Raw genomic sequence first — 27,864 nt, 5'->3', positions numbered from 1 at the left:
ATCCCTGGTCCTATCACACTTAGATATGTCAATCCCTGTCCTATCACACCTAGGTTATATGGTCAATACCTGGTCCTATCACACTTAGAGTACTGTCCAGTTATATGGTCAATCCCTGGTCCAATTAGTACATATTAGCAACACGCATAACCACCAAACCAGACAGGCAAATTCAGGGCAGCGAACACTAACCCAAGCTAAGGACAAATCAACTTAAATCTACAGTTCTATACAGAGCCATAGCTGAATGGACCTCTTTACCAATCCATATTTCTCTGCTGAATGGAACTCTTTACCAACCCATATTTCTCTGCTGAATGGAACTCTTTACCAATCCATATTTCTCATCTGAATGGAACTCTTTACCAATCCATATTTCTCTGCTGAATGGAACTCTTTACCAATCCATATTTCTCATCTGAATGGAACTCTTTACCAATCCATATTTCTCTGCTGAATGGAACTCTTTACCAATCCATATTTCTCTGCTGAATGGAACTCTTTACCAATCCATATTTCTCAGCTGAATGGAACTCTTTACCAATCCATATTTCTCAGCTGAATGGAACTCTTTACCAATCCATATTTATCATCTGAATGGAACTCTTTACCAATCCATATTTCTCAGCTGAATGGAACTCTTTAACAATCCATATTTATCATCTGAATGGAACTCTTTACCAATCCATATTTCTCTGCTGAATGGAACTCTTTACCAATCCATATTTCTCAGCTGAATGGAACTCTTAACCAATCCATATTTCTCTGCTGAATGGAACTCTTTACCAATCCATATTTCTCTGCTGAATGGAACTCTTTACCAATCCATATTTCTCTGCTGAATGGAACTCTTTACCAATCCATATTTCTCAGCTGAATGGAACTCTTTACCAATCCATATTTCTCTGCTGAATGGAACTCTTTACTAATCCATATTTCTCTGCTGAATGGAACTCTTTACCAATCCATATTTCTCTGTTGAATGGAACTCTTTACCAATCCATATTTATCATCTGAATGGAACTCTTTACCAATCCATATTTCTCTGCTGAATGGAACTCTTTACCAAGAGAGAGACAGGGAGACAGAGATAGAGACAGAGAGAGAGACAGAGAGAGAGACAGAGACAGAGAGACAGAGAGAGAGAGACAGAGAGAGAGAGAGACAGAGAGACAGAGAGAGACAGAGAGACAGAGAGAGAGAGAGACAGAGAGAGAGAGACAGAGACAGAGACATAGATAGAGAGACAGAGACAGAGAGACAGAGAGAGACAGACACACACACACAGAGAGACAGAGAGAGAGACAGAGAGAGAGACAGAGAGAGAGAGAGACAGAGATAGAGAGATAGAGAGACAGAGACAGAGAGAGAGACAGAGAGAGAGACAGAGAGAGACAGAGAGAGAGAGAGAGACAGAGATAGAGAGATAGAGAGAGGCAGAGAGAGATAGAGAGACAGAGCGACAGAGAGAGAGAGAGAGAGAGAGAGACAGAGCGACAGAGCGAGAGAGAGAGAGAAAGAGAAAAAATAAAGAGCAGTTAAATTCTACAACCATTCCCAAACCTTCCATAACAAAGCCATCACCTACAGAGAGATGAACCTGGAGAAAAGTCCACTAAGCAAACTGGTCCTGGGGCTCTGGTCACAAACACATACAGACCCCACAGAGCCCCAGGACAGCAACCCAATTAGACCCCACCAAATCATGAGAGACCAAAAAGATAATTACTTGACACATTGGAAAGAAATAACAAAAAAACAGAGCAAACTAGAATGCTGTTTGGCCCTAAACAGAGAGTACACAGCGGCAGAATACCTGACCACTGTGACTGACCCACACTTTAGGAAAGCTTTGACTATTGTCATGACGTTGGTCTGGGGGTAGGTTTATGACAGTCATAAATACCTCTCCCCCCTTTTTCCTCTCTCTACCCTACTGATGTGACATTTGCAAAACCCCTTGGTTACCATAGAGATTCTGGGAACATCAGAAGGTGGGGGGAAATTAACTGTATTCTGGTAATCCGATCAATTGAACATATGCGGTGGTACTTAATGAATATGATGTCAGTTCGGTTGTCATCTGAGACATTGTCATCAATGATAAGATGACATAAACTCCACAGTGGAAAGTCTACACATCAGAGTTTTCGGATTCACATGGAATTGTTGTTCAAATTAAATGTTTGAATATCAAATTATTCGTGATGGGATGAAATGTGATTTTAGCTTCTAAAATGTGAGATTTGGGTTTTCATAAGATGGGGCTCTGCTCAATCAGTGGCCCGCCCCTGTGAAGGGACATGGGCTATAAAACTTTTCAAACACGCCCTCCTCTCCCTTCCTATATAAAGCCTTGACGACAATATAACCTACTGTTCCGAGGACGATGGTCCGATGTCAGAATGGTTCAGATAATAACTACAGAACGAAACCAACATCAGCGTGAGCTTTGCTTGCGAATGTTATGAACTTTGAACTCTTATTCACTACAGAAGTGATACTTCCTAGCCGTTGAGTTAGCAATAGCAACTGCAAACGAGGGTTAGGAGGAACAGACATAGTATCCCGTCTACCACACATCGACGTTACTACAACGTATCCAATGTACCAGCAGAGACATTCTTCAAAGGACAAAGGACTCGGTTGGGCAACACGGCCTTCCATTTACCTCTATAAATATATTTCCCTCAGATTACACAGATCCACAAAGAATTTGAAAACATGATTAAACCTAGAGTGGCCCCTAGGTTTAAGACACCATTTGGACAGAGAGTGGCCCCCCCTAGGGTTAAGACACCATTTGTACAGAGAGTGCCCCCCCCCTAGGGTTAAGACACCATTTGAACAGAGATTGGCCCCTAGGTTTAAGACACCATTTGAACAGAGAGTGGCCCCTAGGTTTAAGACACCATTTGGACAGAGAGTGGCCCCCCTAGGGTTAAGACACCATTTGGACAGAGAGTGCCCCCCCCCCTAGGGTTAAGACACCATTTGGACAGAGAGTGGCCCCTAGGGTTAAGACACCATTTGGACAGAGAGTGGCCCCTAGGGTTAAGACACCATTTGAACAGAGAGTGGCCCCTAGGTTTAAGACACCATTTGGACAGAGAGTGGCTCCTAGGGTTAAGACACCATTTGAACAGAGAGTGGCCCCTAGGTTTAAGACACCATTTGGACAGAGAGTTGCTCCTAGGGTTAAGAAACCATTTGGACAGAGAGTGGCCCCTAGGGTTAAGACACCATTTGGACAGAGAGTGGCCCCTAGGGTTAAGACACCATTTGGAAAGAGAGAGGCCCCCCCTAGAGTTAAGACACCATTTGGACAGAGAGTGCCCTCCCCCCTAGGGTTAAGACACCATTTGGACAGAGAGTGCCCTCCCCCCTAGGGTTAAGACACCATTTGGACAGAGAGTGCCCTCCCCCCTAGGGTTAAGACACCATTTGGACAGAGAGTGCCCTCCCCCCTAGGGTTAAGACACCATTTGGACAGAGAGTGCCCTCCCCCCTAGGGTTAAGACACCATTTGGACGGAGAGTGGCCCCCCCTAGGGTTAAGACACCATTTGGACAGAGAGTGCCCCCCCCTAAGGTTAAGACACCATTTGAACAGAGAGTGGCCCCCCCTAGGGTTAAGACACCATTTGGACAGAGAGTGCCCCCCCCCTAGGGTTAAGACACCATTTGAACAGAGAGTGGCCCCTAGGGTTAAGACACCATTTGGACAGAGAGTGGCTCCTAGGGTTAAGACACCATTTGGACAGAGAGTGGCCCCTAGGGTTAAGACACCATTTGGACAGAGAGTGGCTCCTAGGGTTAAGACACCATTTGGACAGAGAGTGGCCCCTAGGGTTAAGACACCATTTGGAAAGAGAGAGGCCCCCCTAGAGTTAAGACACCATTTGGACAGAGAGTGCCCTCCCCCCTAGGGTTAAGACACAATTTGGACAGAGAGTGGCCCCTAGGTTTAAGACACCATTTGGACAGAGAGTGGCCCCTAGGGTTAAGACACCATTTGGACAGAGAGTGGCCCCTAGGGTTAAGACACCATTTGGAAAGAGAGAGGCCCCCCTAGAGTTAAGACACCATATGGACAGAGAGTGCCCTCCCCCCTAGGGTTAAGACACCATTTGAACAGAGAGTGGCCCCTAGGTTTAAGACACCATTTGGACAGAGAGTGGCCCCTAGGGTTAAGACACCATTTGGACAGAGAGTGGCCCCTAGGGTTAAGACACCATTTGGACAGAGAGTGCCCTCCCCCCTAGGGTTAAGACACCATTTGGACAGAGAGTGCCCTCCCCCCTAGGGTTAAGACACCATTTGGACAGAGAGTGCCCTCCCCCCTAGGGTTAAGACACCATTTGGACAGAGAGTGGCCCCTAGGATTAAGAGCTAATCATGGCTTGGGCTCCCAGTCCCCCTAGTCTGTGGGAGGTTGTTTGGTTGCTTGGTCAGCCTGTGCATCTCTCCAACAGGAGAGGACAGGGTTCAGTAGTAGACATCTATGCACCCTGCATACAGAGATATAGCCTGTTGCACCCTGCATACAGAGATATAGCCTGTTGCACCCTGCATACAGAGATATATCCTGTTGCACCCTGCCAGAAGGTTGTCTGTAATACAGTGAAAACACGGGGAGAACATGTGCATGCCGGTCGTTCGTCCGGTCGTTTGTATAGAAACAGCTCATGAAATCAAATCAAATCAAATTGTATTGGCCACGTACACATGGTGGGCAGATGTTAATGTGAGTGTAGTGAAATGCTTGTGCTTCTAGTTTTGACCGTGCAGTAATATCTAACAATTTCACAACAACTACCTTATACACACAAGTGTAAAGGAATGAATAAGAATATGTACATATAAATATATGAATGAGTGATGGCCGAGCGGCACAGGCAAGATGCAGTAGTTGGTATAGAGTACAGTATATACATATGAGATGAGTAATGTAGGGTATGTAAACATTATATAGAGTGGACAGCAAGTATTACAGAGTCCTGCTCACAACGACCACACACACAGTCAGAATCTGCATCAACAAATGGCACCTTATTCCCTTTAGAGAGCACTACTTTTAACCAGGGCCCTATATGACTCTGGCCAAAAGTAGTGCACTATACAGGGAATAGGGTGCGATTTGGGACATAGACACACTGCAGCAGGAAGGACATAGAACACTTTCTAAATGAATAACGGACATTTGTGTGATATAACTCAGGTTAGAACTCAGGTTCTAGAGTTCAGTTGGAGAATATCATGTCTGTGTGTTAGAACTCAGGTTCTACAGTTCAGATGGAGAATATCATGTCTGTGTGTTAGAACTCAGGTTCTAGAGTTCAGATGGAGAATATCATGTCTGTGTGTTAGAACTCAGGTTCTAGAGTTCAGATGGAGAATATCATGTCTGTGTGTTAGAACTCAGGTTCTAGAGTTCAGATGGAGAATATCATGTCTGTGTGTTAGAACTCAGGTTCTAGAGTTCAGATGGAGAATATCATGTCTGTGTGTTAGAACTCAGGTTCTAGAGTTCAGATGGAGAATATCATGTCCGTGTGTTAGAACTCAGGTTCTAGAGTTCAGATGGAGAATATCATGTCTGTGTGTTAGAACTCAGGTTCTAGAGTTCAGATGGAGAATATCATGTCTGTGTGTTAGAACTCAGGTTCTAGAATTCAGATGGAGAATATCATGTCTGTGTGTTAGAACTCAGGTTCTAGACTTCAGATGGAGAATATCATGTCTGTGTGTTAGAACTCAGGTTCTAGACTTCAGATGGAGAATATCATGTCCGTGTGTTAGAACTCAGGTTCTAGACTTCAGATGGAGAATATCAGTTGGATCTTTGCTTTGTTTAATTCCCTCACACAGACATCTGTCATGTAAATGTTGTCAAATTTGCAGCTGGGTTAATTAAACAGAAACAGAACCGAGTCATGACTTTAAAATTATACGGAAAAATAAACGCAGTACTACTAAGCCAGGGAGTGTTTTGCTAAATAAACACAGTACTACTAAACCAGGGAGTATTTTGCTAAATAAATACAGTACTACTAAGCCAGGGAGTGTTTTGCTAAATAAACACAGTACTACTAAGCCAGGGAGTGTTTTGCTAAATAAACACAGTACTACTAAGCCAGGGAGTGTTTTGATATATAAACGCAGTACTACTAAGCCAGGGAGTGTTTTGTTAAATAAACACGGTACTACTAAGCCAGAGAGTATTTTGCTAAATAAACATGGTACTACTAAGCCAGGGAGTGTTTTGCTAAATAAACACAGTACTACTAAGCTAGGTAGTGTTTTGCTAAATAAACACAGTACTACAAAGCCAGGGAGTGTTTTGATATATAAACGCAGTACTACTAAGCCAGGGAGTGTTTTGTTAAATAAACACGGTACTACTAAGCCAGGGAGTGTTTTGCTAAATAAACACAGTACTACTAAGCTAGGTAGTGTTTTGATATATAAACACAGTACTACTAAGCCAGGGAGTGTTTTGCTATATAAACACAGTACTACTAAGCCAGGGAGTGTTTTCTAAGGTACATGTTTTTTTACAGTAAAGGTATACTCTGACACCATAAACCACCTGTTGTCATGGAGACCCAGGATGGTACCAGGAAGAGAGAGTTACTCTGACACCATAAACCACCTGTTGTCGTGGAGACCCAGGATGGTACCAGGAAGAGAGTGTTACTCTGACACCATAAACCACTTGTTGTCATGGAGACCCAGGATGGTACCAGGAAGAGAGTGTTACTCTGACACCATAAACCACTTGTTGTCGTGGAGACCCAGGATGGTACCAGGAAGAGAGTGTTACTCTGACACCATAAATCACCTGTTGTTGTGGAGACCCAGGATGGTACCAGGAAGAGAGTGTTAAACTGACACCATAAACCACCTGTTGTCGTGGAGACCCAGGATGGTACCAGGAAGAGAGTGTTACTCTGACACCATAAACCACCTGTTGTCGTGGAGACCCAGGATGGTACCAGGAAGAGAGTGTTACTCTGACACCATAAACCACCTGTTGTCGTGGAGACCCAGGATGTTACCAGGAAGAGAGTGTTACTCTGACACCATAAATCACCTGTTGTCATGGAGACCCAGGATGGTACCAGGAAGAGAGTGTTAAACTGACACCATAAACCACCTGTTGTCTTGGAGACCCAGGATGGTACCAGTAAGAGAGTGTTACTCTGACACCATAAACCACCTGTTGTCGTGGAGACCCAGGATGGTACCAGGAAGAGAGTGTTACTCTGCCACCATAAACCACCTGTTGTCGTGGAGACCCAGGATGGTACCAGGAAGAGAGTGTTAAACTGACACCATAAACCACCTGTTGTCGTGGAGACCCAGGATGGTACCAGGAAGAGAGTGTTACTCTGCCACCATAAATCACCTGTTGTCATGGAGACCCAGGTTGGTACCAGGAAGAGAGTGTTAAACTGACACCATAAACCACCTGTTGTCGTGGAGACCCAGGATGGTACCAGGAAGAGAGTGTAACATCTGTGTGTTTTTAAAGTATAGGAACTCCACACTTAGTTTCCCATGTTGTTGTATGGAGAAGCAGCCAGGATCAAGGTCCTGCATGTAATACTGTGGGGGGGACCTCTAGGTTCGGATGATCATGTGACGATCGGCCCTTTGCTGTGTGGACATGTCTAACCATTATCAACATGACAAATGGATAAAGGAGGTTTTGTAAGGAAGGCAGGCAGGCAGGCAGGGGGTTAACGAATAGCTCCCAGTCCCTGGAGCTGAATAGATGTCATGTGACACATGGAGAGTTAATGTGAACACTCCTCACCCCCGCAGGGTGGAGACAGAGACCCTCCCTGAGGAGAATATGCCGGCTGTGTTCAAGCAGCTGCTGCCATTAATGTGGGAACACCCCCACATCCACAACAATCTGGAAGACACACGTTTCATAGTTACCCACAAGACTCTCTGTTACCTACACATCTCTCTATTACCCACAAGTCTCTCTGTTACCCACAAGTCTCTCTGTTACCCACATGTCTCTGTTACCCACAAGTCTCTCTGTTACCTACACATCTCTCTGTTACCTACACATCTCTCTGTTACCCACAAGTCTCTCTGTTACCCACAAGTCTCTCTGTTACCCACAAGTCTCTCTGTTACCCACAAGTCTCTCTGTTACCCACAAGTCTCTCTCTTACCCACAAGTCTCTCTGTTACCCACATGTCTCTGTTACCCACAAGTCTCTCTGTTACCCACAAGTCTCTCTCTTACCCACAAGTCTCTCTGTTACCCACAAGTTTCCTTGTTACCCACAAGTCTCTCTGTTACCCACAAGTCTCTCTCTTACCCACACGTCTCTCTGTTATCTACAATTCTCTCTGTTACCTACAAGTCTCTCTCTTACCCACACGTCTCTCTGTTATCTACAATTCTCTCTGTTACCCACAAGTCTCTCTCTTACCCACAAGTCTCTCTGTTACCCACAAGTTTCCTTGTTACCCACAAGTCTCTCTGTTACCTACAAGTCTCTCTCTTACCCACAAGTCTCTCTGTTACCCACACGTCTCTCTGTTATCTACAATTCTCTCTGTTACCCACAAGTCTCTGTTACCCACAAGTCTCTCTGTTACCCACAAGTCTCTTTGTTACCACACGTCTCTCTGTTACCCACAAGTCTCTCTGTTACCCACATGTCTCTGTTACCCACAAGTCTCTCTGTTACCCACAAGTCTCTCTGTTACCCACAAGTCTCTCTGTTACCCACAAGTCTCTCTCTTACCCACACGTCTCTCTGTTATCTACAATTCTCTCTGTTACCCACAAGTCTCTGTTACCCACAAGTCTCTCTGTTACCCACAAGTCTCTTTGTTACCACACGTCTCTCTGTTACCCGCACGTCTCTCTGTTACCCACATGTCTCTGTTACCCACAAGTCTCTCTGTTACCCACAAGTCTCTTTGTTGCCACACGTCTCTCTGTTACCCACACATCTCTCTGTTACTCACACGTCTCTCTGTTACACACAAGCCCCTCTAAATGCAAAATTAATGAACATGTAAAAGCCATGGGAGTGTGTGATTTCTGGAGGGAATCTCCTAACAGGGAATATATTTAACTACATGACAAATAGTATATTCCGTGTTAGGGGATTCCTTTAATGAACCGGCCAGCCAGCCAACCAGCCAAGCAGCCAGCCAGCCAACCAGCCAGCCAGCCAACCAGACAGCCAACCAGCCAGCCAACCAGCCAGCCAACCAGCCAGCCAGCCAACCAGCCAGCCAGCCAACCAGCCAGCCAACCAGACAGCCAACCAGCCAGCCAACCAGCCAGCCAGCCAGCCAGCCAACCAGCAAGCCAACCAGCAAGCCAACCTTCCAACCAACCAACCAGCCAAACAGCCAAACACCGGCAAGCCAACCAACCAACCAGCCAGACAGGCAACTAGCCAGCCAGTCATCCAGCCAACCAACCAACCAGCCAGCCAACCAACTAGCCAATGGCTTCTGGTATGCTTCTGGTATGCTTCAGTGCACCCATGTCTATTCATGTATGTGAATGACTTTTAGTCAGGCAAACAATTAACTGAGAGAGAGAGAACCAGAGAGCGAGAGATAACCAGAGAGCGAGAGAGAACCAGAGAGCGAGAGAGAACCAGAGAGCGAGAGAGAACCAGAGAGCGAGAGAGAACCAGAGAGCGAGAGAGAACCAGAGAGCGAGAGAGAACCAGAGAGCGAGAGAGAACCAGAGAGCGAGAGAGAACCAGAGAGCGAGAGAGAACCAGAGAGCGAGAGAGCAGCGGCCCACTTCTAGAGCTGTAAGGGAAACTCTCTGTGTTGTGTGACTGTCAGTGGCAAAAGAAGGAGGAAGGGAGGAGGAGGGAGAAGAGAGGGAGGGAGGGAGGGATGAGGAGGGAGAAGAGAGGGAGGGAGGAGGAGGGAGAAGAGAGGGAGGGAGGGAGGAGGAGGGAGAAGAGAGGTGTAGGGAGGGAGGAGGTGGGAGAAGAGAGGGAGGGAGGAGGAGGGATAAGAGAGGGAGGGATGAGGAGGGAGAAGAGAGGTGTAGGGAGGGAGGAGGAGGGAGAAGAGAGGGAGGGAGGAGGAGGGAGAAGAGAGGGAGGGATGAGGAGAGAGAAGAGACGTGTAGGGAGAGAGGAGGAGGGAGAAGAGAGGGAGGGAGGGAGGAGGGAGAAGAGAGGTGTAGGGAGGGAGGAAGAGGGAGAAGAGAGGGAGGGAGGAGGAGGGAGAAGAGAGGGAGGGAGGAGGAGGGAGAAGAGAGGGAGGGAGGAGTAGGGAGAAGAGAGGGAGGGATGAGGAGGGAGAAGAGAGGGAGGGATGAGGAGAGAGAAGAGACGTGTAGGGAGGGAGGAGGAGGGAGAAGAGAGAGAGGGAGGGAGGAGGGAGAAGAGAGGGAGGGAGGAGTAGGGAGAAGAGAGGGAGGGAGGAGGAGAGAGAAGAGACGTGTAGGGAGGGAGGAGGATGGAGAAGAGAGGGAGGGAGGAGTAGGGAGAAGAGAGGGAGGGATGAGGAGGGAGAAGAGAGGGAGGGAGGAGGAGGGAGAAGAGAGGGAGGGAGGAGGAGGGAGAAGAGAGGTGTAGGGAGGGAGGAGGAGAGAGAAGAGAGGGAGGGAGGGAGGAGTAGGGAGAAGAGAGGGAGGGAGGAGGAGAGAGAAGAGACGTGTAGGGAGGGAGGAGGATGGAGAAGAGAGGGAGGGAAGAGGAGGGAGAAGAGAGGGAGGGATGAGGAGGGAGAAGAGAGATGGAGGGAGGGAGGAGGGAGAAGAGAGATGGAGGGAGGGAGAAGAGAGATGGAGGGAGGGAGGAGGAGGGAGGGAGGAGGGTGGGAAGAGAGATGAAGGGAGGAGAAGGTAGAAGAGATGGAAGGAGAAGGAGGGAGAAGATATGGAGGAAGGAGGAGGGAGAAGAGAGGGAGGGAGGTGGGGGAGAAGAGAGGGAGGGAGGTGGGGGAGAAGAGAGGGAGGGAGGTGGGGGAGAAGAGAGGGAGGGAGGTGGGGGAGAAGAGAGGGAGGGAGAAGAGAGATGGAGGGAGAAGAGAGAGGGAGGGAGAAGGAGGGAGAAGAGAGATGAAGGGAGGAGGAGGGAGAAGAGAGATGAAGAGGGCAAAGAATCTTCAAATGGCAGTAGTTGTCTTCATGATAATGAGAGGTCAACTTACAGAGTCTCCAGGCTGTGAAGGCCGTCAAAGCACTGCGTTCCCAGGGTGCGGATTCTATTGTTATTGAGATGCCTGCAGAGGAATGCAAAGAGAACAGTCAGAGAGACACACCCACACAGCCCGGGACAGGACAGCTGATTGGCTGGGGAGGGAAAACAAAGGGAGTGGGAGGGGGTTGGAGACTGGGGAGAGGGTGAGGGAGGGGTGAGGAGGAGGGAGAGGGTGAGGAGTGTGAGGGTGGGGATGAGGAGTGAGAGGGTGGGGATGAGTGAGAGGGTGAGGAGTGAGAGGGTGAGGAGGAGGGAGAGGGTGATGAGTGAGAGGGTAGGGGTGAGGAGGAGGAAGAAAGGGGGAATCTGCCCCCTTGTCTCCTTGTTCCTCCCCAAGGCTTCACTCATTACATACAAATTAGTGTCACTCCATAGGAGACTTTCATACTGTTTAATTAGACAGAGCAGTGTGGAGGGATGTTTGATTAGACAGAACAGTGTGGAGGGATGTTTGATTAGACAGAACAGTGTGGAGGGATGTTTGATTAGACAGAGCAGTGTGGAGGGATGTTTGATTAGACAGAGCAGTGTGGAGGGATGTTTGATTAGACAGAACAGTGTGGAGGGATGTTTGATTAGACAGAGCAGTGTGGAGGGATGTTTGATTCGATAGAGCGCTGTGGAAGGATGTTTGATTAGACAGAACAGTGTGGAGGGATGTTTGATTCGACAGAGCAGTGTGGAGGGATGTTTGATTAGACAGAACAGTGTGGAGGGATGTTTGATTAGACAGAACAGTGTGGAGGGATGTTTGATTAGAAAGAGCAGTGTGGAGGGATGTTTGATTCGACAGAGCAGTGTGGAGGGATGTTTGATTAGACAGAGCAGTGTGGAGAGATGTTTGTTTAGACAGAACAGTGTGGAGGGATGTTTGATTAGACAGAGCAGTGTGGAGGGATGTTTGATTAGACAGAGCAGTGCGGAGGGATGTTTGATTAGACAGAGCAGTGTGGAGGGATGTTTGATTAGACAGAGCAGTGTGGAGGGATGTTTTTTTAGACAGAGCAGTGTGGAGGGATGTTTGATTAGACAGAGCAGTGTGGAGGGATGTTTGATTAGACAGAGCAGTGTGGAGGGATGTTTGATTCGACAGAGCAGTGTGGAGGGATGTTTGATTCGACAGAGCAGTGTGGAGGGATGTTTGATTAGACAGAGCAGTGTGGAGGGATGTTTGATTAGACAGAGCAGTGTGGAGGGATGTTTGATTAGACAGAGCAGTGTGGAGGGATGTTTGATTCGACAGAGCAGTGTGGAGGGATGTTTGATTAGACAGAGCAGTGTGGAGGATGTTTGATTAGACAGAGCAGTGTGGAGGGATGTTTGATTAGACAGAGCAGTGTGGAGGGATGTTTGATTAGACAGAGCAGTGTGGAGGGATGTTTGATTCGACAGAGCAGTGTGGAGGGATGTTTGTTTCGACAGAGCAGTGTGGAGGGATCTTTGATTAGACAGAGCAGTGTGGAGGGATGTTTGATTAGACAGAGCAGTGTGGAGGGATGTTTGATTAGACAGAGCAGTGTGGAGGGATGTTTGATTAGACAGAGCAGTGTGGAGGGATGTTTGATTAGACAGAGCAGTGTGGAGGGATGTTTGATTAGACAGAGCAGTGTGGAGGGATGTTTGATTAGACAGAGCAGTGTGGAGGGATGTTTGATTCGACAGAGCAGTGCGGAGGATGTTTGATTTGACAGAGCAGTGTGGAGGGATGTTTGATTAGACAGAGCAGTGTGGAGGGATGTTTGATTAGACAGAACAGTGTGGAGGGATGTTTGATTAGACAGAGCAGTGTGGAGGGATGTTTGATTAGACAGAGCAGTGTGGAGGGATGTTTGATTAGACAGAGCAGTGTGGAGGGATGTTTGATTCGACAGAGCAGTGTGGAGGGATGTTTGATTAGACAGAGCAGTGTGGAGGGATGTTTGATTAGACAGAGCAGTGTGGAGGGATGTTTGATTAGACAGAGCAGTGTGGAGGGATGTTTGATTAGACAGAGCAGTGTGGAGGGATGTTTGATTAGACAGAGCAGTGTGGAGGGATGTTTGATTAGACAGAACAGTGTGGAGGGATGTTTGATTAGACAGAACAGTGTGGAGGGATGTTTGATTAGACAGAACAGTGTGGAGGGATGTTTGATTCGACAGAACAGTGTGGAGGGATGTTTGCTACGCAGAATAACAGAGCTGTTAAATGGTATATGACGAGAGGAGGATAACAACATGAAACTTAAGGCTGACTGAGACTGAGACAGAACACACACAGGAGGATAATAAGTCCTTTTGACCAGTTCAATGACTAATGACATGACAACTTCTGGCGGAAAGACAAATCAACAAGTATGGTTGTCAGTAACTGTTGCTCGTCGTTTTAGTAGAAGTGGCTCTGTCAACTGTCTGGAAGTGGAACCTCTCTGTCAACTGTCTGGAAGTGGAACCTCTCTGTCAACTGTCTGGAAGTGACTCTGTCAACTGTCTGGAAGTGGAACCACTCTGTCAACTGTCTGGAAGTGGAACCTCTCTGTCAACTGTCTGGAAGTGGAAGTGACTCTGTCAACTGTCTGGAAGTGGAAGTGGCTCTGTCAACTGTCTGGAAGTGGAAGTGGCTCTGTCAACTGTCTGGAAGTGGAACCGCTCTGTCAACTGTCTGGAAGTGGAAGTGGCTCTGTCAACTGTCTGGAAGTGGAAGTGGCTCTGTCAACTGTCTGGAAGTGGAAGTGGCTCTGTCAACTGTCTGGAAGTGGAACCGCACTGTCAACTGTCTGGAAGTGGAACCGCTCTGTCAACTGTCTGGAAGTGGAACCTCTCTGTCAACTGTCTGGAAGTGGAAGTGGCTCTGTCAACTGTCTGGAAGTGGAACCGCACTGTCAACTGTCTGGAAGTGGAACCTCTCTGTCAACTGTCTGGAAGTGGTGGGGCTCTGTCAACTGTCTGGAAGTGGAACCGCACTGTCAACTGTCTGGAAGTGGAACCGCACTGTCAACTGTCTGGAAGTGGAACCGCTCTGTCAACTGTCTGGAAGTGGAACCGCTTTGTCAACTGTCTGGAAGTGGAACCGCTCTGTCATCTGTCTGGAAGTGGAAGTGGCTCTGTCAACTGTCTGGAAGTGGAAGTGGCTCTGTCAACTGTCTGGAAGTGGAACCGCTCTGTCAACTGTCTGGAAGTGGAACCTCTCTGTCAACTGTCTGGAAGTGGAACCTCTCTGTCAACTGTCTGGAAGTGGAACCACACTGTCAACTGTCTGGAAGTGGAACCGCTCTGTCAACTGTCTGGAAGTGGAACCGCTCTGTCAACTGTCTGGAAGTGGAACCTCTCTGTCAACTGTCTGGAAGTGGAACCACTCTGTCAAATGGAACCGCTCTGTCAACTGTCTGGAAGTGAAACCGCTCTGTCAACTGTCTGGAAGTGGAACCTCTCTGTCAACTGTCTGGAAGTGGAACCGCTCTGTCAACTGTCTGGAAGTGGAACCACTCTGTCAACTTTCTGGAAGTGGAACCGCTCTGTCAACTGTCTGGAAGTGGAACCGCTCTGTCAACTGTCTGGAAGTGGAACCGCTCTGTCAACTGTCTGGAAGTGGAACCACTCTGTCAAATGGAACCGCTCTGTCAACTGTCTGGAAGTGAAACCGCTCTGTCAACTGTCTGGAAGTGGAACCTCTCTGTCAACTGTCTGGAAGTGGAACCGCTCTGTCAACTGTCTGGAAGTGGAACCACTCTGTCAACTTTCTGGAAGTGGAACCGCTCTGTCAACTGTCTGGAAGTGGAACCGCTCTGTCAACTGTCTGGAAGTGGAACCGCTCTGTCAACTGGAACCCATCTGTCAACTGTCTGGAAGTGGAACCGCTCTGTCAACTGTCTGGAAGTGGAAGTGGCTCTGTCAACTGTCTGGAAGTGGAACCGCTCTGTCAACTGTCTGGAAGTGGAACCACTCTGTCATCTGTCTGGAAGTGGAACCGCTCTGTCAACTGTCTGGAAGTGGAACCTCTCTGTCAACTGTCTGGAAGTGGAACTGCTCTGTCAACTGTCTGGAAGTGGAACCACTCTGTCAACTTTCTGGAAGTGGAACCACTCTGTCAACTGTCTGGAAGTGGAACCGCTCTGTCAACTGGAACCCATCTGTCAACTGTCTGGAAGTGGAACCGCTCTGTCAACTGTCTGGAAGTGGAAGTGGCTCTGTCAACTGTCTGGAAGTGGAACCGCTCTGTCAACTGTCTGGAAGTGGAACCGCTCTGTCAACTGTCTGGAAGTGGAACCGCTCTGTCAACTGTCTGGAAGTGGAACCGCTCTGTCAACTGTCTGGAAGTGGAATTGGCTCTGTCAACTGTCTGGAAGTGGAACCTCTCTGTCAACTGTCTGGAAGTGGAACCTCTCTGTCAACTGTCTGGAAGTGGAACCTCTCTGTCAACTGTCTGGAAGTGGAACCGCTCTGCCAACTGTCTGGAAGTGGAACCACTCTGTCAACTGTCTGGAAGTGGAACCGCTCTGTCAACTGTCTGGAAGTGGAAGTGGCTCTGTCAACTGTCTGGAAGTGGAACCACTCTGTCAACTGTCTGGAAGTGGAACCGCTCTGTCAACTGTCTGGAAGTGGAACCGCTCTGTCAACTGTCTGGATGTGGAACGTCTCTGTCAACTGTCTGTCGTTCCAAGTGAAAACCCAGCACTGCAGGCAGGCGAGCTCAATCAAATGCTCAAAACATTTGAAGGAAAACAAATACTCCTTGGAGCTGAGTCAGTTTCTGTGCATCAGTCAAGTCAAATTTCAGATTGTGTTGGTCACATACACATATTAGCAGATGTTATAGCGGGTGCAGTGAAATGCAGTGTGTCTGTGTACGAAAGAAAACACTTGAATGAATAGATAAATGTGACAGACATCTCCATGAGCTGCTGGGCATATAATGTCACAGAGGATTTCTATCTACCTTGAGTGTGTGTGTGTGTGCGTGCGTATGGCTTTGTGTGTGTGTGTGTGTGTGTGTGCGTGTATGTGTGTGTGTATGGCTTTGTGTGTGTGTGTGTGTGCGTGCGTGTATGTGTGTGTGTGTGTGGTTTTGTGTGTGTGTGTGCGTGCACGTGCGTGTGTGTATGTGTGTGCGTGCATGCGTGTGCGTGCGCGCGCGTGTGTGCGTGCGTGTATGTGTGTGTGGTTTTGTGTGTGTGTGTGCGTGCACGTGCGTGTGTGTATGTGTGTGCGTGCATGCGTGTGCGTGCGCGCGCGTGTGTGTGTGCGTGTGTGTGCATAGAGAAAAGAGGACCTCAGTGTGTGTTTACAGTATGTAGGTTGGTTGGGTGGAGGTATTTACGAGGCCTTGGAAGGGGCAGAGATCCAGCCCAGACCGGGGCGGATGCCCCTGGGCACCAAGGACTGTGGTGGACGGAAAACAATCAGCCCCATCCCCCATCTCCTCTTCTCCTGGTCCTACTCTCTACATCTGCCTGTCTAATGCTGTCTGTGCTGCTCGCCCTGGACACGGTGAATCAGCCCCATCCCCCATCTCCTCTTCTCCTGGTCCTACTCTCTACCTCTGCCTGTCTAATGCTGTCTGTGCTGCTCGCCCTGGACACGGTGAATCAGCCCCATCCCCATCTCCTCTTCTCCTGGTCCTACTCTCTACCTCTGCCTGTCTAATGCTGTCTGTGCTGCTCGCCCTGGACACGGTGAATCAGCCCCATCCCCCATCTCCTCTTCTCCTGGTCCTACTCTCTACCTCTGCCTGTCTAATGCTGTCTGTGCTGCTCGCCCTGGACACGGTGAATCAGCCCCATCCCCCATCTCCTCTTCTCCTGGTCCTACTCTCTACATCTGCCTGTCTAATGCTGTCTGTGCTGCTCGCCCTGGACACGGTGAATCAGCCCCATCCCCCGTCTCCTCTTCTCCTGGTCCTACTCTCTACATCTGCCTGTCTAATGCTGTCTGTGCTGCTCGCCCTGGACACGGTGAATCAGCCCCATCCCCCATCTCCTCTTCTCCTGGTCCTACACTCTACATCTGCCTGTCTAATGCTGTCTGTGCTGCTCGCCCTGGACACGGTGAATCAGCCCCATCCCCCATCTCCTCTTCTCCTGGTCCTACTCTCTACATCTGCCTGTCTAATGCTGTCTGTGCTGCTCGCCCTGGACACGGTGAATCAGCCCCATCCCCCATCTCCTCTTCTCCTGGTCCTACTCTCTACATCTGCCTGTCTAATGCTGTCTGTGCTGCTCGCCCTGGACACGGTGAATCAGCCCCATCCCCCATCTCCTCTTCTCCTGGTCCTACTCTCTACATCTGCCTGTCTAATGCTGTCTGTGCTGCTCGCCCTGGACACGGTGAATCAGCCCCATCCCCCATCTCCTCTTCTCCTGGTCCTACTCTCTACCTCTGCCTGTCTAATGCTGTCTGTGCTGCTCGCCCTGGACACGGTGAATCAGCCCCATCCCCCATCTCCTCTTCTCCCTGGTCCTACTCTCTACATCTGCCTGTCTAATGCTGTCTGTGCTGCTCGCCCTGGACACGGTGAATCAGCCCCATCCCCCATCTCCTCTTCTCCTGGTCCTACTCTCTACCTCTGCCTGTCTAATGCTGTCTGTGCTGCTCGCCCTGGACACGGTGAATCAGCCCCATCCCCCATCTCCTCTTCTCCTGGTCCTACTCTCTGCCTCTGCCTGTCTAATGCTGTCTGTGCTGCTCGCCCTGGACACGGTGAATCAGCCCCATCCCCCATCTCCTCTTCTCCTGGTCCTACTCTCTACATCTGCCTGTCTAATGCTGTCTGTGCTGCTCGCCCTGGACACGGTGAATCAGCCCCATCCCCCATCTCCTCTTCTCCTGGTCCTACTCTCTACATCTGCCTGTCTAATGCTGTCTGTGCTGCTCGCCCTGGACACGGTGAATCAGCCCCATCCCCCATCTCCTCTTCTCCTGGTCCTACCCCATCTCTACATCTGCCTGTCTAATGCTGTCTGTGCTGCTCGCCCTGGACACGGTGAATCAGCCCCATCCCCCATCTCCTCTTCTCCTGGTCCTACTCTCTACATCTGCCTGTCTAATGCTGTCTGTGCTGCTCGCCCTGGACACGGTGAATCAGCCCCATCCCCCATCTCCTCTTCTCCTGGTCCTACTCTCTGCCTCTGCCTGTCTAATGCTGTCTGTGCTGCTCGCCCTGGACACGGTGAATCAGCCCCATCCCCCATCTCCTCTTCTCCTGGTCCTACTCTCTACATCTGCCTGTCTAATGCTGTCTGTGCTGCTCGCCCTGGACACGGTGAATCAGCCCCATCCCCCATCTCCTCTTCTCCTGGTCCTACTCTCTACATCTGCCTGTCTAATGCTGTCTGTGCTGCTCGCCCTGGACACGGTGAATCAGCCCCATCCCCCATCTCCTCTTCTCCTGGTCCTACTCTCTACATCTGCCTGTCTAATGCTGTCTGTGCTGCTCGCCCTGGACACGGTGAATCAGCCCCATCCCCCATCTCCTCTTCTCCTGGTCCTACTCTCTACATCTGCCTGTCTAATGCTGTCTGTGCTGCTCGCCCTGGACACGGTGAATCAGCCCCATCCCCCATCTCCTCTTCTCCTGGTCCTACTCTCTACATCTGCCTGTCTAATGCTGTCTGTGCTGCTCGCCCTGGACACGGTGAATCAGCCCCATCCCCCATCTCCTCTTCTCCTGGTCCTACTCTCTACATCTGCCTGTCTAATGCTGTCTGTGCTGCTCGCCCTGGACACGGTGAATCAGCCCCATCCCCCATCTCCTCTTCTCCTGGTCCTACTCTCTGCCTCTGCCTGTCTAATGCTGTCTGTGCTGCTCGCCCTGGACACGGTGAATCAGCCCCATCCCCCATCTCCTCTTCTCCTGGTCCTACTCTCTACATCTGCCTGTCTAATGCTGTCTGTGCTGCTCGCCCTGGACACGGTGAATCAGCCCCATCCCCCATCTCCTCTTCTCCTGGTCCTACTCTCTGCCTCTGCCTGTCTAATGCTGTCTGTGCTGCTCGCCCTGGACACGGTGAATCAGCCCCATCCCCCATCTCCTCTTCTCCTGGTCCTACTCTCTACATCTGCCTGTCTAATGCTGTCTGTGCTGCTCGCCCTGGACACGGTGAATCAGCCCCATCCCCCATCTCCTCTTCTCCTGGTCCTACTCTCTACATCTGCCTGTCTAATGCTGTCTGTGCTGCTCGCCCCTGGACACGGTGAATCAGCCCCATCCCCCATCTCCTCTTCTCCTGGTCCTACTCTCTACATCTGCCTGTCTAATGCTGTCTGTGCTGCTCGCCCTGGACACGGTGAATCAGCCCCATCCCCCATCTCCTCTTCTCCTGGTCCTACTCTCTACATCTGCCTGTCTAATGCTGTCTGTGCTGCTCGCCCTGGACACGGTGAATCAGCCCCATCCCCCATCTCCTCTTCTCCTGGTCCTACTCTCTGCCTCTGCCTGTCTAATGCTGTCTGTGCTGCTCGCCCTGGACACGGTGAATCAGCCCCATCCCCCATCTCCTCTTCTCCTGGTCCTACTCTCTACATCTGCCTGTCTAATGCTGTCTGTGCTGCTCGCCCTGGACACGGTGAATCAGCCCCATCCCCCATCTCCTCTTCTCCTGGTCCTACTCTCTACATCTGCCTGTCTAATGCTGTCTGTGCTGCTCGCCCTGGACACGGTGAATCAGCCCCATCCCCCATCTCCTCTTCTCCTGGTCCTACTCTCTACATCTGCCTGTCTAATGCTGTCTGTGCTGCTCGCCCTGGACACGGTGAATCAGCCCCATCCCCCATCTCCTCTTCTCCTGGTCCTACTCTCTACATCTGCCTGTCTAATGCTGTCTGTGCTGCTCGCCCTGGACACGGTGAATCAGCCCCATCCCCCATCTCCTCTTCTCCTGGTCCTACTCTCTACATCTGCCTGTCTAATGCTGTCTGTGCTGCTCGCCCTGGACACGGTGAATCAGCCCCATCCCCCATCTCCTCTTCTCCTGGTCCTACTCTCTGCATCTGCCTGTCTAATGCTGTCTGTCTGTGGACACGGTGAATCAGCCCCATCCCCCATCTCCTCTTCTCCTGGTCCTACTCTCTGCCTCTGCCTGTCTAATGCTGTCTGTGCTGCCTGGACACGGTGAATCAGCCCCATCCCCCATCTCCTCTTCTCCTGGTCCTACTCTCTACATCTGCCTGTCTAATGCTGTCTGTGCTGCTCGCCCTGGACACGGTGAATCAGCCCCATCCCCCATCTCCTCTTCTCCTGGTCCTACTCTCTACATCTGCCTGTCTAATGCTGTCTGTGCTGCTCGCCCTGGACACGGTGAATCAGCCCCATCCCCCATCTCCTCTTCTCCTGGTCCTACTCTCTGCCTCTGCCTGTCTAATGCTGTCTGTGCTGCTCGCCCTGGACACGGTGAATCAGCCCCATCCCCCATCTCCTCTTCTCCTGGTCCTACTCTCTGCCTCTGCCTGTCTAATGCTGTCTGTGCTGCTCGCCCTGGACACGGTGAATCAGCCCCATCCCCCATCTCCTCTTCTCCTGGTCCTACTCTCTGCCTCTGCCTGTCTAATGCTGTCTGTGCTGCTCGCCCTGGACACGGTGAATCAGCCCCATCCCCCATCTCCTCTTCTCCTGGTCCTACTCTCTACATCTGCCTGTCTAATGCTGTCTGTGCTGCTCGCCCTGGACACGGTGAATCAGCCCCATCCCCCATCTCCTCTTCTCCTGGTCCTACTCTCTACATCTGCCTGTCTAATGCTGTCTGTGCTGCTCGCCCTGGACACGGTGAATCAGCCCCATCCCCCATCTCCTCTTCTCCTGGTCCTACTCTCTACATCTGCCTGTCTAATGCTGTCTGTGCTGCTCGCCCTGGACACGGTGAATCAGCCCTGCGAGCTTCCTTCCTTCCTTCCCCCCTTCCTTCCTTCCTTCCTTCCTCCCAGGCTCTTAGGACTGGCCGCATTGCATGGAGCCCAAGACCAATCAAACGGTCACACTGTGATTACCTCCACACACTGCTGGGAGCTGGGACAGACAGACAGACATCGCCAGATTCCGACCAGATTAAGACCGGATTCAGATCAGATTCGGAAACAGATTCAGATCAGATTGTAGAAAACTACCCCTATGAAGTCCCAGTGCAGTCCAACAGGTGATTTTCTCTGTGTTTTATATATATTTCCCCTATGAAGTCCCAGTGCAGTCCAACAGGTGATTTTCTCTGTGTTTTATATATATTTCCCCTATGAAGTCCCAGTGCAGTCCAACAGGTGATTTTCTCTGTGTTTTATATATATTTCCCCTATGAAGTCCCAGTGCAGTCCAACAGGTGATTTTCTCTGTGTTTTATATATATTTCCCCTATGAAGTCCCAGTGCAGTCCAACAGGTGATTTTCTCTGTGTTTTATATATATTTCCCCTATGAAGTCCCAGTGCAGTCCAACAGGTGATTTTCTCTGTGTTTTATATATATTTCCCCTATGAAGTCCCAGTGCAGTCCAACAGGTGATTTTCTCTGTGTTTTATATATATTTCCCTATGAAGTCCCAGTGCAGTCCAACAGGTGATTTTCTCTGTGTTTTATATATATTTCCCCTATGATGAAGTCCCAGTTCAGTCCAACAGGTGATTTTCTCTGTGTTTTATATATATTTCCCCTATGAAGTCCCAGTGCAGTCCAACAGGTGATTTTCTCTGTGTTTTATATATATTTCCCCTATGAAGTCCCAGTGCAGTCCAACAGGTGATTTTCTCTGTGTTTTATATATATTTCCCCTATGAAGTCCCAGTTGCAGTCCAACAGGTGATTTTCTCTGCGTTTTATATATTTTCCCTATGAAGTCCCAGTGCAGTCCAACAGGTGATTTTCTCTGTGTTTTATATATATTTCCCCTATGAAGTCCCAGTGCAGTCCAACAGGTGATTTTCTCTGTGTTTTATATATATTTCCCCTATGAAGTCCCAGTTGCAGTCCAACAGGTGATTTTCTCTGTGTTTTATATATATTTCCCCTATGAAGTCCCAGTGCAGTCCAACAGGTGATTTTCTCTGTGTTTTATATATATTTCCCCTATGAAGTCCCAGTGTTTTGATTTTCTCTGTGTTTTATATATATTTCCCCTATGAAGTCCCAGTGCAGTCCAACAGGTGATTTTCTCTGTGTTTTATATATATTTCCCCTATGAAGTCCCAGTGCAGTCCAACAGGTGATTTTCTCTGTGTTTTATATATATTTCCCCTATGAAGTCCCAGTGCAGTCCAACAGGTGATTTTCTCTGTGTTTTATATATATTTCCCCCTATGAAGTCCCAGTGCAGTCCAACAGGTGATTTTCTCTGTGTTTTATATATATTTCCCCTATGAAGTCCCAGTGCAGTCCAACAGGTGATTTTCTCTGTGTTTTATATATATTTCCTATGAAGTCCCAGTGCAGTCCAACAGGTGATTTTCTCTGTGTTTTATATATATTTCCCCTATGAAGTCCCAGTGCATGAAGTCCCAGTGCAGTCCAACAGGTGATTTTCTCTGTGTTTTATATATATTTCCCTATGAAGTCCCAGTGCAGTCCAACAGGTGATTTTCTCTGTGTTTTATATATATTTCCCCTATGAAGTCCCAGTGCAATCCAACAGGTGATTTTCTCTGTGTATTATATATATTTCCCCCATGAAGTCCCAGTGCAGTCCAACAGGTGATTTTCTCTGTGTTTTATATATATTTCCCCTATGAAGTCCCAGTGCAGTCCAACAGGTGATTTTCTCTGTGTTTTATATATATTTCCCTATGAAGTCCCAGTGCAGTCCAACAGGTGATTTTCTCTGTGTTTTATATATATTTCCCCTATGAAGTCCCAGTGCAATCCAACAGTTGATTTTCTCTGTGTTTTATATATATTTCCCCTATGAAGTCCCAGTGCAATCCAACAGGTGATTTTCTCTGTGTTTTATATATATTTCCCCTATGAAGTCCCAGTGCAGTCCAACAGGTGATTTTCTCTGTGTTTTATATATATTTCCCCTATGAAGTCCCAGTGCAGTCCAACAGGTGATTTTCTCTGTGTTTTATATATATTTCCCCTATGAAGTCCCAGTGCAGTCCAACAGGTGATTTTCTCTGTGTTTTATATATATTTCCCCTATGAAGTCCCAGTGCAATCCAACAGGTGATTTTCTCTGTGTTTTATATATATTTCCAACAGGTGATTTTCTATGAAAGTCCCAGTGCAGTCCAACAGGTGATTTTCTCTGTGTTTTATATATATTTCCCTATGAAGTCCCAGTGCAGTCCAACAGGTGATTTTCTCTGTGTTTTATATATATTTCCCCTATGAAGTCCCAGTGCAGTCCAACAGGTGATTTTCTCTGTGTTTTATATATATTTCCCCTATGAAGTCCCAGTGCAGTCCAACAGGTGATTTTCTCTGTGTTTTATATATATTTCCCTATGAAGTCCCAGTGCAGTCCAACAGGTGATTTTCTCTGTGTTTTATATATATTTCCCCTATGAAGTCCCAGTGCAGTCCAACAGGTGATTTTCTCTGTGTTTTATATATATTTCCCCTATGAAGTCCCAGTGCAGTCCAACAGGTGATTTTCTCTGTGTTTTATATATATTTCCCCTATGAAGTCCCAGTGCAGTCCAACAGGTGATTTTCTCTGTGTTTTATATATATTTCCCTATGAAGTCCCAGTGCAGTCCAACAGGTGATTTTCTCTGTGTTTTATATATATTTCCCTATGAAGTCCCAGTGCAGTCCAACAGGTGATTTTCTCTGTGTTTTATATATATTTCCCCTATGAAGTCCCAGTGCAGTCCAACAGGTGATTTTCTCTGTGTTTTATATATATTTCCCTATGAAGTCCCAGTGCAGTCCAACAGGTGATTTTCTCTGTGTTTTATATATATTTCCCTATGAAGTCCCAGTGCAGTCCAACAGGTGATTTTCTCTGTGTTTTATATATATTTCCCCTATGAAGTCCCAGTGCAGTCCAACAGGTGATTTTCTCTGTGTTTTATATATATTTCCCCTATGAAGTCCCAGTGCAGTCCAACAGGTGATTTTCTCTGTGTTTTATATATATTTCCCCTATGAAGTCCCAGTGCAGTCCAACAGGTGATTTTCTCTGTGTTTTATATATATTTCCTATGAAGTCCCAGTGCAGTCCAACAGGTGATTTTCTCTGTGTTTTATATATATTTCCCCTATGAAGTCCCAGTGCAGTCCAACAGGTGATTTTCTCTGTGTTTTATATATATTTCCCTATGAAGTCCCAGTGCAGTCCAACAGGTGATTTTCTCTGTGTTTTATATATATTTCCCTATGAAGTCCCAGTGCAGTCCAACAGGTGATTTTCTCTGTGTTTTATATATATTTCCCCTATGAAGTCCCAGTGCAGTCCAACAGGTGATTTTCTCTGTGTTTTATATATATTTGCAATCCAACAGGTATGAAGTCCCAGTGCAATCCAACAGGTGATTTTCTCTGTGTTTTATATATATTTCCCCTATGAAGTCCCAGTGCAGTCCAACAGGTGATTTTCTCTGTGTTTTATATATATTTCCCTATGAAGTCCCAGTGCAGTCCAACAGGTGATTTTCTCTGTGTTTTATATATATTTCCCCTGCATGAAGTCCCAGTGCAGTCCAACAGGTGATTTTCTCTGTGTTTTATATATATTTCCCCTATGAAGTCCCAGTGCAGTCCAACAGGTGATTTTCTCTGTGTTTTATATATATTTCCCCTATGAAGTCCCAGTGCAGTCCAACAGGTGATTTTCTCTGTGTTTTATATATATTTCCCCTATGAAGTCCCAGTGCAGTCCAACAGGTGATTTTCTCTGTGTTTTATATATATTTCCCCTATGAAGTCCCAGTGCAGTCCAACAGGTGATTTTCTCTGTGTTTTATATATATTTCCCCTATGAAGTCCCAGTGCAGTCCAACAGGTGATTTTCTCTGTGTTTTATATATATTTCCCCTATGAAGTCCCAGTGCAGTCCAACAGGTGATTTTCTCTGTGTTTTATATATATTTCCCCTATGAAGTCCCAGTGCAGTCCAACAGGTGATTTTCTCTGTGTTTTATATATTTCCCCTATGAAGTCCCAGTGCAGTCCAACAGGTGATTTTCTCTGTGTTTTATATATATTTCCCCCAGTATGAAGTCCCAGTGCAGTCCAACAGGTGATTTTCTCTGTGTTTTATATATATTTCCCCTATGAAGTCCCAGTGCAGTCCAACAGGTGATTTTCTCTGTGTTTTATATATATTTCCCCTATGAAGTCCCAGTGCAGTCCAACAGGTGATTTTCTCTGTGTTTTATATATATTTCCCCTATGAAGTCCCAGTGCAGTCCAACAGGTGATTTTCTCTGTGTTTTATATATATTTCCCCTATGAAGTCCCAGTGCAGTCCAACAGGTGATTTTCTCTGTGTTTTATATATATTTCCCAGCAGGTGATGAAGTCCCAGTGCAGTCCAACAGGTGATTTTCTCTGTGTTTTATATATATTTCCCCTATGAAGTCCCAGTGCAGTCCAACAGGTGATTTTCTCTGTGTTTTATATATATTTCCCCTATGAAGTCCCAGTGCAGTCCAACAGGTGATTTTCTCTGTGTTTTATATATATTTCCCTATGAAGTCCCAGTGCAGTCCAACAGGTGATTTTCTCTGTGTTTTATATATATTTCCCCTATGAAGTCCCAGTGCAGTCCAACAGGTGATTTTCTCTGTGTTTTATATATATTTCCCCTATGAAGTCCCAGTGCAGTCCAACAGGTGATTTTCTCTGTGTTTTATATATATTTCCCCTATGAAGTCCCAGTGCAGTCCAACAGGTGATTTTCTCTGTGTTTTATATATATTTCCCCTATGAAGTCCCAGTGCAGTCCAACAGGTGATTTTCTCTGTGTTTTATATATATTTCCCCTATGAAGTCCCAGTGCAGTCCAACAGGTGATTTTCTCTGTGTTTTATATATATTTCCCCTATGAAGTCCCAGTGCAGTCCAACAGGTGATTTTCTCTGTGTTTTATATATATTTCCCCTATGAAGTCCCAGTGCAGTCCAACAGGTGATTTTCTCTGTGTTTTATATATATTTCCCCTATGAAGTCCCAGTGCAGTCCAACAGGTGATTTTCTCTGTGTTTTATATATATTTCCCTATGAAGTCCCAGTGCAGTCCAACAGGTGATTTTCTCTGTGTTTTATATATATTTCCCCTATGAAGTCCCAGTGCAATCCAACAGGTGATTTTCTCTGTGTTTTATATATATTTCCCCTATGAAGTCCCAGTGCAGTCCAACAGGTGATTTTCTCTGTGTTTTATATATATTTCCCCTATGAAGTCCCAGTGCAGTCCAACAGGTGATTTTCTCTGTGTTTTATATATATTTCCCCTATGAAGTCCCAGTGCAGTCCAACAGGTGATTTTCTCTGTGTTTTATATATATTTCCCCCAGTATGAAGTCCCAGTGCAGTCCAACAGGTGATTTTCTCTGTGTTTTATATATATTTCCCCTATGAAGTCCCAGTGCAATCCAACAGGTGATTTTCTCTGTGTTTTATATATATTTCCCCTATGAAGTCCCAGTGCAGTCCAACAGGTGATTTTCTCTGTGTTTTATATATATTTCCCCTATGAAGTCCCAGTGCAGTCCAACAGGTGATTTTCTCTGTGTTTTATATATATTTCCCCTATGAAGTCCCAGTGCAGTCCAACAGGTGATTTTCTCTGTGTTTTATATATATTTCCCCTATGAAGTCCCAGTGCAGTCCAACAGGTGATTTTCTCTGTGTTTTATATATATTTCCCCTATGAAGTCCCAGTGCAGTCCAACAGGTGATTTTTCTCTGTGTTTTATATATATTTCCCCTATGAAGTCCCAGTGCAGTCCAACAGGTGATTTTCTCTGTGTTTTATATATATTTCCCCTATGAAGTCCCAGTGCAGTCCAACAGGTGATTTTCTCTGTGTTTTATATATATTTCCCCTATGAAGTCCCAGTGCAATCCAACAGGTGATTTTCTCTGTGTTTTATATATATTTCCCCTATGTGTTTTTTCTCTGTGTTTTATATATATTTCCCCTATGAAGTCCCAGTGCAGTCCAACAGGTGATTTCCTCTGTGTTTTATATATATTTCCCCTATGAAGTCTCAGTGCAGTCCAACAGGTGATTTTCTCTGTGTTTTATATATATTTCCCCCTATGAAGTCCCAGTGCAGTCCAACAGGTGATTTTCTCTGTGTTTTATATATATTTCCCCTATGAAGTCCCAGTGCAGTCCAACAGGTGATTTTCTCTGTGTTTTATATATATTTCCCCTATGAAGTCCCAGTGCAGTCCAACAGGTGATTTTCTCTGTGTTTTATATATATTTCCCCTATGAAGTCCCAGTGCAGTCCAACAGGTGATTTTCTCTGTGTTTTATATATATTTCCCCTATGAAGTCCCAGTGCAGTCCAACAGGTGATTTTCCCCTCTGTGTTTTATATATATTTCCCCTATGAAGTCCCAGTGCAGTCCAACAGGTGATTTTCTCTGTGTTTTATATATATTTCCCTATGAAGTCCCAGTGCAGTCCAACAGGTGATTTTCTCTGTGTTTTATATATATTTCCCCTATGAAGTCCCAGTGCAGTCCAACAGGTGATTTTCTCTGTGTTTTATATATATTTCCCCTATGAAGTCCCAG

At 47.3% G+C, this 27,864-nt stretch overlaps 1 protein-coding gene across 1 annotated transcript in view; it reads right to left on the bottom strand.

Annotated features, from left to right (window-relative positions):
* Positions 1–27,864, bottom strand: part of LOC135536899 (leucine-rich repeat-containing G-protein coupled receptor 5A-like) — a 326,763-nt gene that overhangs the window by 46,674 nt on the left and 252,225 nt on the right. Inside the window, exon 6 of the mRNA XM_064963121.1 lies at positions 11,169–11,240. Coding sequence (XP_064819193.1) covers positions 11,169–11,240 — 72 coding nt within the window. The remainder of the gene's footprint in view (positions 1–11,168; positions 11,241–27,864) is intronic.

Source organism: Oncorhynchus masou, unplaced genomic scaffold (assembly GCF_036934945.1).
Source record: "Oncorhynchus masou masou isolate Uvic2021 unplaced genomic scaffold, UVic_Omas_1.1 unplaced_scaffold_681, whole genome shotgun sequence".
Classification (NCBI taxonomy): domain Eukaryota; kingdom Metazoa; phylum Chordata; class Actinopteri; order Salmoniformes; family Salmonidae; genus Oncorhynchus; species Oncorhynchus masou.
The sequence above is the reverse complement of the archived record's forward strand: the minus strand, read 5'-3'. Positions and strand labels throughout refer to the sequence as shown.